A 16073-nucleotide genomic window follows, 5' to 3' on the forward strand; every position below is an offset into this window, starting at 1 on the left:
TGTGCTCCTCCGTGTCGAGCTAATGATGCGCGTCGGTCGGATCATCAATCATACTTTCATTACGCGGATCGCAGCTGCTCCATATTGACTCCGCGGCCCGCGGGGCATTATTATTATTCCGAGACGAAAGAAGCTCTCTGTGCGCGAGTAACGCGCTTCGCGAAGGAATTCATGGTTATCGTCGATAACGGCTGCAAGAGACATCGCAATCGGTGAATTTATGTGACCCATCTCGCTCTCTCCTCTCTAACGATCCCATATCTGCGGTTCGCGAAGAATGCAGGCGCGCGGATCTTTCCTTCTCGAGGAAATGCGTGGGTCGCGCGTAGCTGCTTGGTATTTCAATTTAACGCTCGAGCGTGTCCCAGATTTCGCAAACACGTAAAGTACGCGAATGCCTTCGATTTTCGCTGTGACTCTCATACCGATATTTTGATATCGATGAAAAGTACATCGCTGACATATTGAATTACCGATAATAACTGTTGCGATAATCAGAATACTCGCGTAGAAACTACAAGTGACAAAGTCCTTTTGGTTCATATATTTTATCTCGTGATGTATGCAATTTTTCTGCGTCGATATATCAGAGCGAGAACCGGTTTATATACTAAAGATTAATGCTGTTTGTCTCTTCTTAATCTGCATACGAGATAGAATAAGATTAAAAATAAATTGACATTAATGCGTCATCGAATTTAGTATTCTAATCAATTGCGACTCTTTTAACAAGTGTCGTTAAAGTTTTACTAACGGCGTAAATGTTTGAACGGGGTTACATGATTATCCCTTATAGTAACACGGAACGATACGCTGAAATTAGTATAAAATTAGCCTTGCGCGCGTGTACACGGGCTGTAAACCTTCGCACGCTTACGTTTTAACGCCGTCGTCGTTCCTAATGCGTCTCATAAAAGCGCGATCCCTTTTAAACCCTCTTTTCCCCCATTCAATCATACACGGCCGTGTGTCGCGTAGGCACTCCAACTATAAACTATAAACCCGCGGCGCATCGTTTTACGACGTACAAGCTGTCGCTCTCGCGCGAGATTCTATTAGGTTTATATCGCGCGGAGAAAACTTGTGCCACACGTGGATTATGCCCTAAGATAGGAAAGATACACTCGGGTAATACACTCCTGAGAGCGCAGAAAGGATATGGGTGCAAGATAATGTATTATCACTGGCATCTCGTAACGAAAATAATTTAATTGAACAAGTACCGGGTGTGCATAACTTGCCTTATGCATACATTATGCGATATAAGATCACGTCAGGCAATAATGTTTTTTGCGTTTCCGTTTTACTAATACATATGCTTCATTAATCATATTAAAGCGCGTTACTGTGAAATGTACGATGAAATATGGATTAAGGGGATAAAGATCACGAGCAGAAATTACATTTTCAAAAATTAAAATATACAAAAATATCAGGAAAGAAAATGAATTATTGATAAGAGGCAGCTTCGTATGAAGAAAAATTTATCTAGTGTAAAAAAAATCCAAAATGCAATATTTCGAAAAGCAATATATATTATTTTCTTAAATTCTGCATTCTCGCGACGATAACTTTAATCCGCAGACATGGAAAAAGAAATATTGAAAGAAAGCTACTTGCTGGTATCCTTCTGATGGAACTCCGATACGGTATGCTACACATATACATACGACGCTGTCTAACATCAAGACTTGTATATAGTTACAGCATCGGTAGAATCGTCGTCCCCTCACGTGCTACTAGAACGACGTAGTAAAAACGTAACAACGGCACCAAAGTACTATAAAGCTGCGACCGTACGCTGCATCTCGTGACGATACCGCGATAAAAGGCATCGTGCCCACCTCGACAATACGGTAGCCGAGATATATTTGTCGAGCTTCTTTCGAGGATTCGTCCTGATCTGAAAGATAATCAGTATCGAGTCGCTGCCGAATTAAAAAAAAAATATCTGTCATAATGTCCGGTCTTTATATTACTTATTAAAATAAACGTATATGTCACATTATGTTTCTGCTCGTGCATTGAATAAAATTTATCTCAGCGATGTTATAAACATAATTATGGAATAAGTATTTTAATCCGCGCTCTCTCTATACTTAGTCGCAATTTAATACAGCGAGATATTTGACATGGCGATACGCAATTAAGGAGCGAGACTACCGATGAAGCGGTTTTCCTTTGCAGTCGACATAAAGTATCCAATTACTATGCGGACAGTTAATCTCTCGGTGAGAGGACGTTTGTACGTTTAGCCTCTACTGGCGAAAGACTGGTGGCCGCAACGATGACCGATCTATTCACTGATTTCTGTCGTGGCTCATTTCTACGCGGCGCGAATAATTACTCTTTCCGAGTAACCGAGGTTCGCCATCGTCGTCGTCGTCAACGTTGTCCTCCTCCTCCTCCTCCTCCTTGTCGGCAATAAATGACTTCCCACCAATTGCCTTTTACTATAATCTCAATAAACATCGCTCATCCACGTGCGCTCGCCTCCTCCGTTCTTTTGGCTTTACGAGTCGGTGTTTGCGTTAATTGTACGAGAGGATCTTCGAGGAAAGGCAGTCTCCGTACGTATCCATCGGCGATGTCTTAATTGTCGGTTTTTCGCTTATTATTCGCCTGCAATCGAGTCCCGGGATCACGATGAGACAAGCAGAGAGTTCATAGTCGTTGATCATCGCGTTCGCGTTGTTTTGTATTTTTGCCGTTCTTCGACAAACCACTTTCGCAACACATCGTCTTTCTCGCAATATTTGAGGCTCCTTTTTCCCCAGTCGCTTTCGCGGAAGCTTGATTGTCATTTACGATAACCGCTAGCGTCTTCCCATCAATCGGCGATTATACTTACGATCGGTTGTTTCCATATATTCTAGCTCGCTCATTGGACCACAGGTTTTTTTCTTTGCATATTTTCTTTTTTTTAAATATGAGTAAAATAGAAATAATGTATCGATAAATTATATGTTCTTTCATGTATTAGGAAAAAATTATGGCCACGTTTTTTTTTTTTTTTTTTAAATATTCTTATCATACAAAATAACTCGAAAATCATCGAATATTATGTCTAGTGATAAAGCACAGACCGTACTTTTCTGTGGATCTAGTCGCGGGTCATTCGTCACGCATTCGCCGAAAGGCTCGACCTCGATAACGTCGCTTGGCCCCTTCGTCTCTCTCTCTCTTTCTATTTTCTTCCCTTCCCCTTTCCGATGGATATAACCACGTTGGTCTGCGAAACGCACTATCTAGCTGCCGAAGGTCCCTTGGAGCAGAATCTCCGAAACGAGCTAAACCAAGCCAACATATAGCACATCCACTCCATCTCACTTGGCCGCTATCCTTATCCTCCCCCCCCTCTCTCGTCCCTCTCTTCGCGTCAATGCTGCTTCAACCCCCTTTAGCCCGGTCTTTCTCAACCCCTCGTTCCCCTTAACGCTCCCTTTTTCGCCGTTCGTCGTGATCCTTCCTTCTCTGCTCAGCCACCGGATCGGCCAGCATCGTCCCTTCCGCGAGGACCATCAATCAAGATTGTCAATTTGTAATGGCGATTCTCTGTGTCCATCTCGGGGTGGGTCCAGACAGTCCACTCTCCACCTTTCTCCGTCTATCCTCGTACATCGGTGACCTCTCTGTTTCCTTCGTTTTCGCTCCCTTCTTCTACCTCGCCATGTCATATAAGGCTAACTCTTTTTAAAAGAAGAGAGAGAGAAAGAGAGAGAAGGAGGATTGTGAATTCTAGCTGGACACCAGCCCGCTGTAAACGTTCCTACTGGCACTGATGGGATATCGGCCGACGGAGAAAAAGAGAAAGCTCCGCCATCGAGTTTAACGTCCCCCGTAGACCCTGGCGCGCTAAATAAAATGGATGTTCTGGGGTCGAGAATCGGGAGAAATTGCACAGTGGATCCCCTAAAATGTCACCGGAGGCGCCGACGTGGACTTGGTCGATAGTCGCTTCGACGCTGATGCGTTGAAACGCGTTCGATTTCGACGAGTTCGATATCGCGAGATTTCGCCGAAATGGGCGACCGTCCATTTGATCGCGGCTCTTATTTATGCGAATTTTTTTTACCGAATCTTCCACTATTTCTGAGATCTTTCCATCACCGTTTTCTTCTTTCTTCAGCGTATTATATTTAAAACTTGTTTCTAAAGCGATCAAATTACGCGATTATTATTTATACTGGAAATTTATACATCCGGTATACTATAAACGAACAAACCGCGCGACTGATTTATCCGACAGCTTCCCAAGCGCGCGTAATTCGTTTAAACGCAAACTCGATCGTACTGTTGGAAGCCGGAACGACCGAAGGAAAGTCTGAGCTGAAAGGAGGAACGGGATGTACGAGCTCGTTCGAGCGGCCCAAGTAGAGACGATTTCTTCCCTCGTCGTGTCCCCATCGACCGTCGCCAAGGTCTTTTTTTCTCTACGTTTCGCGTCACGTAGACGTGATATAGAGTTACTTAGAGAGCCGATCCCCCGCGCATTACGGCCCTAACGTTTGAAAGGTGCCGGAACGGGTCCTCATACGACATAGATCATACGTTAATTGAAATGGGGTGCATGCGCGCCAGTCGTCGAATACAAACGACCGACTTATAGAAATGTTATTATTTGCTGCCGTACAGCACTATGGGGAGAGCATAACCAGAACACGGCCGGGCTTAACTGAGGAAATTGCGTTCCGTTCGTTCGTATCAACGTTCCGTTGAGCTCGGCGCGTAAAGGCGCTCGATGGAAGTCCTATCAAATTGGTCCTTTTCGCTGCAAATCAAGGAACATTGCCAATAGGAAATAGTAAACATTTACGGCCTTATTATATACAATATTTTACGTAGCACAATAAAAGTATAGCTACATTGTATATTATTATTATATACATATAATCACACAAGTATGCATCTACGTAACTGCATATGTAACTGTAAATATCATTTATATTATATTACACCGTTCGTGTTGGTTTATTTTCTTCATTTATGTAATTCAATATGCCGAGTCCTAGTATTAGTATATAGTATATATTATTATCAAGAGATTAATAATACGAAGTAGCGATAATAACGATCTTTAGTAAGCCCATTGTACTCGCGTAATTACGAAGCGCCAGAAACTGCCGGCGGTATCGCAAGCCGCTAATAATCGGCCGAATGTAACAATAACTCCGCGGCCGCCTGCCCTAACTGCCGAACTTTGATCCATTTCATGTAAACGAACCTAGGGTCCATTTCTCGTTACGCATAGCTAGATATATATGTGTATATATATTATATATAAATTGGTATGAGGGCGGGAGTCGCTCGGACACGGAAATGAAGTCTTGGACGGTCACGATCGGTATGAAAAGATAAGGTCCGAGTTCTCGAGGGCGCTGGACAACGCCCTTTCTTCCTCGCTCTTCGAACCTCTCTCTCTCTCTCTCTCTCTCGCTCTTGTTCTCTCTCGTATACGCTTTCCACTCCGCCAGCGAGATTTTTCATAGCGTGGATCGCGTCCGGTGTATCAAGCCATACCCAGAAGGCCTGGAGCTTCCACGTAGCACGAAGGGTAGCCCTATCTTATCGGCGTAGCCATAATAGCCTGTTCTATCTCATCTCCAGTCTCGTTGACCGTTTGCCCCTAGACCACTTTCGCCATCAAGGCTTTACCACGGTAATGGCGACCAGGAAGAAACCTGGCTGGCATCGCCACTCCGGCCGAACGCCATGGAAGAAGCAAAAGATCGGTATCGTGAAAACGCATCGGCCATATTCGCTGGACTGTTAAGTAGTTTTAGAATTAAGTAATTTGGAACGAATTCAAGTTGTTTAAAACGCGGGGATTGTGCACCTCGTTTCTCCGATATTAAGTCATTTGCCAATTATATTTTATTTCAGCGATCATCGCTGGAATAAGTAACGGAAGCCCATACAAAAAAAAAGTCGTACGTTTGGAATGTAAAATTCATAAGTAATGCATTAAATTAAATTGCGAATCCATGGAATGATTTCGCTTTTCGTTAATTTGACATGCGTTATTAGGCATGCATGAATTACGTGAGAATCTGCAGCGCGGTAACCAATCGCGCGTTGCGGTAAAAGCCAGGTCACAGAGTGAAATGCATTAACGAGTCTGATGGACTATTCAATCGAACGTGGCCGCATCGCTGCAACAAGCTTGATAAAGGCCGTTATGTAAAATGTGCATCGTGTCTCGGGGCGCTCAGACTCGTGCGAGACTACTCTTCGTTTCAGAGAGACGCGCTTAAGAAAAGATAGCAAGTTCAGCGCAGGAGGAACATATTGACGAAGTTGACTGGCTATTAAGTATTTTTATCGCCCATCAGCCGGAGGTTCCGCGCCCGCGCGCCGTGAAATAAAGTTGTCTGTAAAGTGCATTTCATCTCTACTTCGAGCGCCCGAGTTGGCCAGGGTTCTATTAACGAATGGCACGCTAAGTAATTACACCGGTGCGATATCGGTTCTGAGATCGATCCTAGCCGGAAAAAGTCGAGGAGAATCGTTACCAACGATGGACTATATCGCGCATTTAGTGGAGATGAAACGGAGATTCCCACTGTGCGACATTTAAACGACTAGTCAGCCACCACCGCGCGCCACCGATGCTTATTTATGTCTGTCGTAAGGAGAGACACTTCCGACATTTGTGGTCCTCGTAACCTCTGTTTATTGACACTGTTAAGAATGATTCCTATAATCCGGATCACACACTTTAGGCTGGACGCGCCGTATCGGTTAAAATGAAGAGCAGATGCGAGTTTAATAGTTTTGTATTAAATTTTAATAATGACACGTATTATGTACGTGTGTCTTATCTGTTGCTATTGCTGTTACTTTTAGAGATTGTTGCGTTTATAATTTCTAGAACAATTTATCGACTCGAGAAATTAATAATTTGCATATACAAGGAGTTTCGAGGAAGCTTTCTTATCGTCTAGCATCCGCACAAACTGTAAAAATTAATAGATATAATATTCCAGATATGATTAATGTCTCATATTTTAATAATAATCGTTCGTAATCGCTAATATTTCATTACATTAGCATTAACAAAAAATGAATTTCACTACGCATCGATCGTCGTTATTGTTTTTTTTTTTTTTTTTTTTTTTTTTTTTGTTGTTGTTCTTGAAGCAGATCGCAAAACGACGCAGACAGCGATGTAGTAGATTCGCTTATATTGCGGTAGCCCGATTATCATAATTTATAGCCTATGGATTAATTAAAATATCTAAATACGTCGCACATATATATATATATAAAAGACGCGATAATATATACATCTATAAAGAGAATCTTCTTAATTCCTTGTGCTTCGTATCTTATAAATATTAAGCGGTTTATCGACAGTGCGAGCAACATTCTTGCTCTCTCATCCTTCGGTCATTAATTATTTATCGCGTCAACTAAGAAGGCAATCAGCCGCGAGCACTCGTCAGGTTTTATCGGGAAGACTAGGTGGGTTTAGCGAATCGCGGTACAACGCGCATCGCGCTGACAGAAATTTATGTCAATTCGCGGGGGCATCGGCGCGCCATGGAAGGGTGGGAGGGGGAAAATCGAGGCTGAAGAACTGGGTTAAAATATGTCAACGCCGCTGCGAATCCGAAGAGTGGGGCAAATTAATTTCGGCTTGTCACAAGGACGATCATCCATAAATGCAATAGCTTCTTTGTCCTCCTCGTCGCTTCGTATATCCTCTCCCTCCCCCTTCCTTTATTCCCTCCCCGATGATCCGTCGACCAGCATCTAGCGAGAAAAAAAAGTTACCTCGCAATAATCGTCGTGATTTATGTATTCATTACCGACCAGATACTTCGACGCGGCTCTCGTTTGCACTATTTTCAATTGTCGGCGCGCAATATTTTCGCTCCTCGATGCGCGATTCCGCGGTTTGTTTCCAATTTCGAAGCGCTTTTCGACAGTGCGCATTATTGCGCGACATTCCGATCGTCGATCATTCTTCGACTAGCTATTGCGATTCACATTTAGTACGAGTCATTCTTTGTTTGAATACGAATTTTTTTTCCATTCCATCTTTTAACCACCGAACAGCGATCCTCTTGAATCTCTCGTGAAGCTCTCGCGTGAATTTTATGGCAGCGATTAAGATAGCTTACGTAAATCATTATTATCCAAAGAAGAGAGGAAAAGAGGTCATAGAGTAGATCTTACGCGCGGATGAATTTTGCTATTCAACTCGACGAGCATTCGCGCGAGCCGCTTTTTGCCCGCGATCCCCCACCGATGATTTTCGTTGCCAACGTTTCCTGGACGTTTCGCGGATGAGATATACACGTGCCTCGTAACGGCAGCTGGACCGATCGATGTCCGCGCACGGTTAGTGGATATCCGAGTAGAGCGAGCCAGAGAACGTCGGAAAGAACCGAAACGACCGGGTGAGCGGGGTGGACGTTAGGGAAGGGAAGTTGCTTGCTGGAGACAGCGGAAGAAAAATAGCGGAAGTCATCGACCTCCGAGGGGCTATATATCAGAGAGGGTCGCCAGAGGATGGGAGAGGGGGGGGGGGCCGGGCGTACGTTGTATGCGAGCACTCTCGTGTACGCGCACGGATATCGCTTCTGTGTGCGGATAAGTGGAAAGGGTAAAAGGGGGCGAGTTTTGGTGCGATTCGCCAAGTGTACCACAGCGAGAGAAATGAGAACGGAGGCGATGAAGAAATAGGAGAACGTAAAGGATAGGAGGCGCACGGGAGATAGTCGAGGAGATGGTACGAAATCTAGGATAGTAGTCCTACCGTTTTATCATCTAACCGGGAGGCGAGGACGACGACAATGTCGATGGTAGTAGCGATAGTAATTTCGTTCCTTTTCACTCTCGTTCGCTCTTTCGCGCTGGTTAGGTTTATCTTAAATGAGACTCCCGTAGGGCTTAACTCGGCTTGCCGAGGTTATTTCGAGGTGCCTTTTACTCAGACGTACGGATATATCTCTGATTGATTAAATTCCTACAATTACGTCGCGTCGTATATCACGGCACCGATTCATCCACGCGTTGAACAAAACCGAGACTCGGACAACGAGACGCGCCAAGATTGCCCTTCGTTGGTGATTTTGCGTCTGCGATGCGTTTCAAGTTCCATTGTGGTAGACGATCTTACTCATCTACTGACAGCGGCAGCCCAACATTGAAACGACAAGATTAATTTTATAATATATGCTATATTATGATTGCCAAGCCCTGGAAAGAGTCACAAATTTATTATGCGTATAATATATTTTACGATATTAATACAATACACATAGAATAAGATCAATCATACTTTGTATCATACTTTGTCTCTCTCTCTCTCTCTCTCTCTCTCTCTCTCTCTCTCTCTCTCTCTCTCTCTCTCTCTCTCTCTCTCTCTCTCTCTCTCTCTCTGTCTGTCTATCTCTGCAGTATTTTATCATACATTATAAACATATCGCATTAATATCAAATTATAAAATCTCCGCACAAATGCAGATTTAAGCGATATTATTTCGTACTTTAATATGAGCTCGTATACATTATATTTCTATTATTATTGTCGTTATTATTATTATATTTGACATTGGCGCGTATTGGATATAACGTCAGAAGTATACAATGTAAATTACGGCACGCGCGCTTTGACAATGCGACGTAAATTCAAATAAGCGATGCGCAACAATGCCAAACGATTTCCGCAATTGTTGCCATTACCGTTTTAATCATAGCATTTACGATCACACCGATCTCAACAATGGTAACGCAGCCGAATCGGCGGAGATACATTGTTACTATGTCACAATACAACGACGCAACGACACCGATATTATTTTCCGGCTCGACGACATTATCCGCAATCACAATCGAAACGAACAATGCGTGGAAACGAGGAGAAACGCTCGCGGATAAAATGAGAGAGCCCGTAAAGAGTTCATACAGAGAAAAAAAAGACAAAGATGAAGCGTGGATAGGAAATAAGAGCCGTACGGAGTAAACGAGAGAGAAAGAAATAGAGAAATAGGGGAAATATCAGGAGTAGGAGATCAGGCAGCAGCCAGGCGGATGAGTTATTAGATCCGGCGTATCCGGTATTGCGTCGTGGATGACCAATAGTTTCATCGAGGGATTGTTGAAGGTTCCGGAGCACATTTCCGACTTCCGCCTAGCGAATCGTCCTTCCGCTCGTCTCCCTCTCACTTCTTCATCTTCTTCTCGTCGTCGTCGTCGTCGTCGTCGTCGTCGTCGTCGTTGTTGTCGTGGTCCCGTCGCCAGCTCTCGGAATCCGCCGTTGCGAGATATAAGAGCTCGAAGCTAGTCGCGGAAAAACGAGAGAGAAAGAAAGGCAGGACTTGGATTCTTTCGACGTCGCCACTAACCATGACGATCCCTCGCGTTTCTTTCTTTCTCACTCCATCTCGTTTCACCGTCTGCTCGTCCAGAGGGTAGTTTAGGAATCTCGAAGGATATTGCCGCCCTCGTAGAAGCATCTTCGCAACGATACCGACCATCGTACGTTCTCGTTCCGCACTTCACAAGGAACGTTCGGGGCTTCCGGACACGTCGCTACTGTTTCGAGAAATGCCATTAGAGTAATAGGATGGACGTAAGACCGTGTATTTCGCTCTCTCGGTGCCGGCTGCGTGGAGAGACTTTACGCGGATGTATTGATCGATACTTAGACGACGATATTTTCGTGCATTACTTCCTCGTGTACCGGATGTGTCCAACATTTCTCTCTCTTTCCCTTTCTCTCTTATATTATTCTTTTCTTCATATCCTCTGCAAAAATAATTATTTTATAAATTTAAAATGAGTATCAACAGAGTGTACATTCTCATATATTAATTTGCAAAAATGGAAAATATTTTTCATATTTTTTGTACTTTTCTTATCACTATTTATATTGTTATACATATTCTATTTATTTTCTGCGCTTGTTATTAATTATTCTCTTCATTTCTGTTTTTAGTTCTTAGCCTACATATACGATTTCTTCTCGATTTACTCGACGATATTATATTACTAGTTTATAAATTGCACAAGAGAAAGATTCGCATATTCGATTATTGCTTGCTGTGAGAAAACACACAAGGGTTGAATTGTGGAGGAATAAAATCTCCTCAAAGCTGTTTTAACGGTATTATCATACTGTGCTTATTTTACCGATAAAATATTTGCATTTTGCATATATTCAAGCTGGGCTCTTGCATCCGATGTAATGGAACACGATAACGCGCACAGCGTGACATATTCGAAGAACATTTAATCGAGAATATCTGATCGAGAGGTGGGAACGCTACGCTGATCGGTATAATTAAATTAATAAGCGTCACGGAATGAATATCCGCGAAGTGTTACGAGTTGTCAGATTGAAAGTGAAACCCGACAATTTGCCCGACCCGGTTTAACCGGCTAATCCTTCGCACTCCCGGTATGCCGCAACTTTCAAGTATTTCCTCGTGCACCTTTTCGTCGAGCACTTTAGTGCTCCGTGCCTGGTCGCTAATTAAGTCGTCAATTCCGGGTGGGTCGTTGGCAGGGCGAGGTGGAACTTGGGTGCTTCCTTTAAATCTTGAGTGGAAGTTTTCGTACTATACTCGGCCACGGTGAACTCCGGAAACTGATGGTTGTTACTTAGACTGCTCATATCTATCATGGTTTGCCTCGCTCCCTCCCTCACAGACATCTTTGCTACTTCATCTCTCTCTCTCTCTCTTCTTCTCTTCATCCCTCTCGCCGCGCTCGTTCGCGGTTTTAGCACCCTCCTCCGCGAAAGCTCCTGGAAACTCTGTCAGTAACGTTAGGTCAGGTTATACCGAGCCCGCCGGTGAGGAGGGGAACTCTGCTTGAACTCCGACGGAACTCTGGACGGAAACTCGGCGTGAACACTCGGTGTGTCGTCGCCAACTAAGTTGGGGAGCGCGCCACCCACTAACCTCGGTAAGGATTCCTCGCTTGTCTAGGAGGCACCGGTGGCAGCCAGAAAGTCTCGACCACCTTACACGCCTCCGTTACCTTCGGTCCCGATCCTTCTACCGCTATGAACGAGCGAACCAGGCATTCAGCCAGGCCACAACCATAAGTTACTACTAATGTTGTTCCCGTGTTTCGCGGTCAAATTCATCGGAAGAAACGGCTGCCCAATCTTTGTAAAATTCCCGTGCGACCTCTCATTAAATCCTTCGATTATTAAGCATAAATCGTAATGTAATTTTTATGTAAATTCGACTATATTCTGTTGGTCATTTTTTTTTAACGGATTTTAAATTATGATTCTCTGACGTCATACTTGATGTGTGAGCGAGGATTCCGAAAAATCTTAGAAACATTTTAAGCTTAAATTTCAATATAATAATATCAAAATATCACGCAAACGTATCTTCTTACGAGATACTTGGTTTTTGAGCTTTTACTTATTTTCTTCACCCATTTCGAAGGAAGCGTAGCTTCGTCTCGCAACCAAACTTCGACGTTCCACTACCTCGAATGAGTCTGTCGCGAAAGTTTAATTAGATCCACCTTGAGGCAATTCCAAGCCCTTCTGCCATCGGTCGCCGCGGTAGCAAGTTAATGAGTCGGTAGCAAATTTCATTCAGTTACGAAGATAGTGCTTTTAATGAGTCTGAGGAAATACTCAAACTATCGCTTCGTTCGGTTACTATAAAATTTGATCAATTTTGTTACGTGGATAATAAATGAATCAAATGTTCCGTTACAAATCTTTTTTCTGGAGATATCTTTCTTTTTAGTATATATTCTTTTTAATATATATTAACGAAATATCTTCTTTTTTTTTTCAGAACTTAACCGTATCACGTTTAACGATCTCATTTTCCATCGTATTCCGCGGCGAATTCGCTTAAGTAAATTACCAGTGTCATAGGATAGATACTGGATGGCTTCCTAGCCATCCCACGTGACGACAAGCGGGGACGGATGTCAAGAGGGGGGGGGGGAGAGGGGGTAGCTTTGTGGATTTACGCGATACCGAAATACAAGCGACGAAACCGACCTCGACCGGGGAACTTTATTGCATTACGCCATGCGGCGTTTTTCCTGTCGTCGTGCGGTCTCGTTGCACCCATGGGCTCTAACCTCATCGAATTGACCCTCTACTTCGGCTTAGTCCGGGGACAGAAATAACGTACTTCGTCCTGCGGCATCCGGCCCGCGTCGGAGAATCAACGAATTCCCTGGATGGCTCTGAAGAGCCGCGCGAGGATTCCCGACGCCGTAAGAACGGCCATTAAGGCGGTGATAATAGCCGGCGATAATTCGCCTTTGTTAATTAAAGCGTAACGAGGCGATAGCTCAAAGGTTTCATATAGTGGATCCGGCTACGCGATCCTCATCTTTGATCCTCCGCAATGCTACTCATGATTTATTCACAGGAAATTCCCGGGACGCTTTTATATAGATCCCGATTTTATCTTGAAGCAAACTCGACGAGGATTTCTTTTATTATTGTACGAGACTCGATCAGTTAATCGTGGAATCTCTCTCTCTCTCTCTCCTCTCCTTTTCTCTCCGTTATCTTTTTAACATTTAAATATCGCACGTTAAAATATTGCAACAGTCACTTGACAGTCTTTTTATTATATCATAAGAACTGTATTTAAATCATTCGAATTAAATTAAACTTACATATCTAACTCGATATGTTCCGAGAATATTCAATTACATAATGTATATTAATATATCGCTACATAGCTCATATTCGCCTTGTGAAACAGCCTTTTATCGCACAAAAATAATTGACTTAATCTAATCGAATTCAATCGCATCCTGTTTGCAAAGACTTCGCAATTTGCCTGCGAATAGAAAGCGAGGATTTTGCGAGAAGAATCCTCGCGGATAATAGCGATTACCTTCCCTCCCCTCTTCTCTTTGGCCGCTCTATCCGATCAAGTGTCGCAAAGAAAAGAGCGATTCCTTAATTTCCCATATTGTGGCTCGTCCTGGCTATCCCAGGACACCCCGCTGCGTTACAGCGCGGTTTAATCACACTACAAGCACGCATCCCTCGTTAGCGGGATATCGTACTCGCGGTGGCTATAATATGAGGCTACATTCCACGTAGGCGGATACGTCGCGAGAGAGATACGGGGATGCCGTGCAAGACATTTCCACGGTTCGCGAGCGATGCCTGGGGCATCGACCGCCGTTGCGGAATCGATAATAACCTTTTGACATCTCCTCGCTGAGAAACGGGGAACGAATTGGCGCCGTGGCGCTTTACGCGAATTATATATCGGTATTATAGCCGGCATTTCTCGACGAGCGAGATATTACGCAACACAACGCCTGTTTCGAATAAGCCCCTCATTCCGAGGCGATTTTCTAATCAACGATGATAACTCGATCTTTTCATCGCGAATCGAAAATTTCCAAGTATTATCGATTGATTTCTTTTACATAAAAGTTGTCCAATTACTTTATCTTTTTCGTTACACACTTATAATTTTTACTAGAGGAAAAGTACAAAGAGCTTGAGATAGTAATAAAATATAATTTCTTTAACGCGTGTTAATGAGAATAGAATTATATTTTTCATATGCAAAGAGGTTGATTTTTTTTTTTTTTAAAGAGTTATATATCTTGATAAGTAGGATGATATATAGCATTCCTTGTGTATCCAAACCTATTACGCCGTCGAAAACATTTATAGATTCCTCGTGATGTCGTTGGATCTATAATGATCCTTCGTGCTTACCGAATAGGAAACCAAGGAGGGATGGGGAGAGCAACTACATCGAAGAGCATCGCGGTTGAAAAACGCTCCTAAGAAAACCGGAGAAGGGAGGAGAGGGGGACGCTCGCAATAATTGTGATTTACGATTCGGTCGTTGGCAAAGTAAAGCGCGGCGAGTTCGTTTGAAACGGTAGCGATGCATTTCGCGGGGCAGAAGAACTTGTCGGCGAGATCGGGATGGATGGGGAAAAAGATGACGACGGGGTACGATGAGCGAGGAAGGGTGGGAAGAGGCGAGATCCGCGGGCTTCCTGCTTTTTGACAAATCGCTGATGGAAAATCCGGCGAACCGTGGGAAATCGCGATATACGAGGGCACCGGCACGTCGGCTGGCCCCGCCAATCTGTGAGAATAGTCCCAACGGTAGCGGGAGCCTTAATTGGCACTCTTTTCCGCGACCTCCCGGAACCAACGGCTTAATTAGCAAAGCTCGTAATTCCGCGCTACGCACGGGAACCGGTAGGGAGACCGGTTCTTTATTAACGTTAAATATACCCACGCTGTTGCTGACCGATATAACGGCCCCTGATGATTCACTGATTCCTAAAAGGAATAGTGATCTCTCGTTTCCAATCTACAGAAACATTCCCGGCGGTTTGTAACGTCGTTTAAAGATTACGCGCAGTTGATTACGTAAAGTTTGATAAGTCCTCAGCGACTAAGTGTACGCAATATCGGAGGATGCAGGTTGGATTTTAGCATAAGAAAGGCTTAGCGAAGGATTTCACAATGGCACATTGAGCCCTCGCCGCGTTGGATCTCGGCAACATTCGTTTATCCGTCTCGTTCTCTCCATCTTTATCTCGCTCGTATTTGGTTGCGCGTGTATTGGCGTAGAGGGTAGGACACAATCAGTGCCCTTGATTTATCGTAGCAATATACATTAAGATACCGACATTAAAACTAGGGGAGTCTCCCGTGGATTCCGAAGCTCCATTACCGCTTAGAATAGAGAGAGACGAGCTGTCGTCGCGTTGCATCGAGATGCTTAGGCGAGATTGAATTCTCAGCTGCGCTTGATCCGTTCGACATCTCTAAAAATAATGGCGATCGGAGGGACGTATCTCTTCTTGCTCATTAGCAATCGCGAAAGCCGCAACAGTTTATTCATATTGGCAAACCATCGGATGCATATCAACATTATCAATAATGAAAAAAATATTGTCATAATTGCATGTATATATTCCAGCTAGCATTTGATAAATAATTCGAAATTTTTATAAAAAGGCACACGTGTATAACATACACATACACCACATAATACATATATACACATCGATACCGTCAATGTCGCGAAGAAGCTCTTGTAAATTTTCTATGTATCATGCTGTAAAGTTCATCC

The 16073-nt window shown here is 43.7% G+C and overlaps 2 protein-coding genes across 4 annotated transcripts in view; one reads left to right on the forward strand and one right to left on the reverse strand.

The window, feature by feature from the left end:
• Nucleotides 1-16073, forward strand: part of Hth (Meis homeobox homothorax) — a 384416-nt gene that overhangs the window by 367008 nt on the left and 1335 nt on the right. The window lies entirely within an intron of this gene.
• The window catches only part of Rrp46 (exosome complex component Rrp46), a 117700-nt gene continuing 110920 nt past the window's right edge, over nucleotides 9294-16073 (reverse strand). For both annotated transcript variants that reach the window (XM_070300426.1, XM_070300424.1), the window contains exon 6: nucleotides 9294-10758. In XM_070300426.1, coding sequence (XP_070156527.1) covers nucleotides 10733-10758 — 26 coding nt within the window. In that variant the 3' untranslated portion in view covers nucleotides 9294-10732. The remainder of the gene's footprint in view (nucleotides 10759-16073) is intronic.

The sequence above is a fragment of the Polyergus mexicanus genome, unplaced genomic scaffold (assembly GCF_030449975.1).
Source record: "Polyergus mexicanus isolate NDT 795.1 unplaced genomic scaffold, iyPolMexi1.0 SCAF_8, whole genome shotgun sequence".
Classification (NCBI taxonomy): Eukaryota; Metazoa; Arthropoda; class Insecta; order Hymenoptera; family Formicidae; genus Polyergus; species Polyergus mexicanus.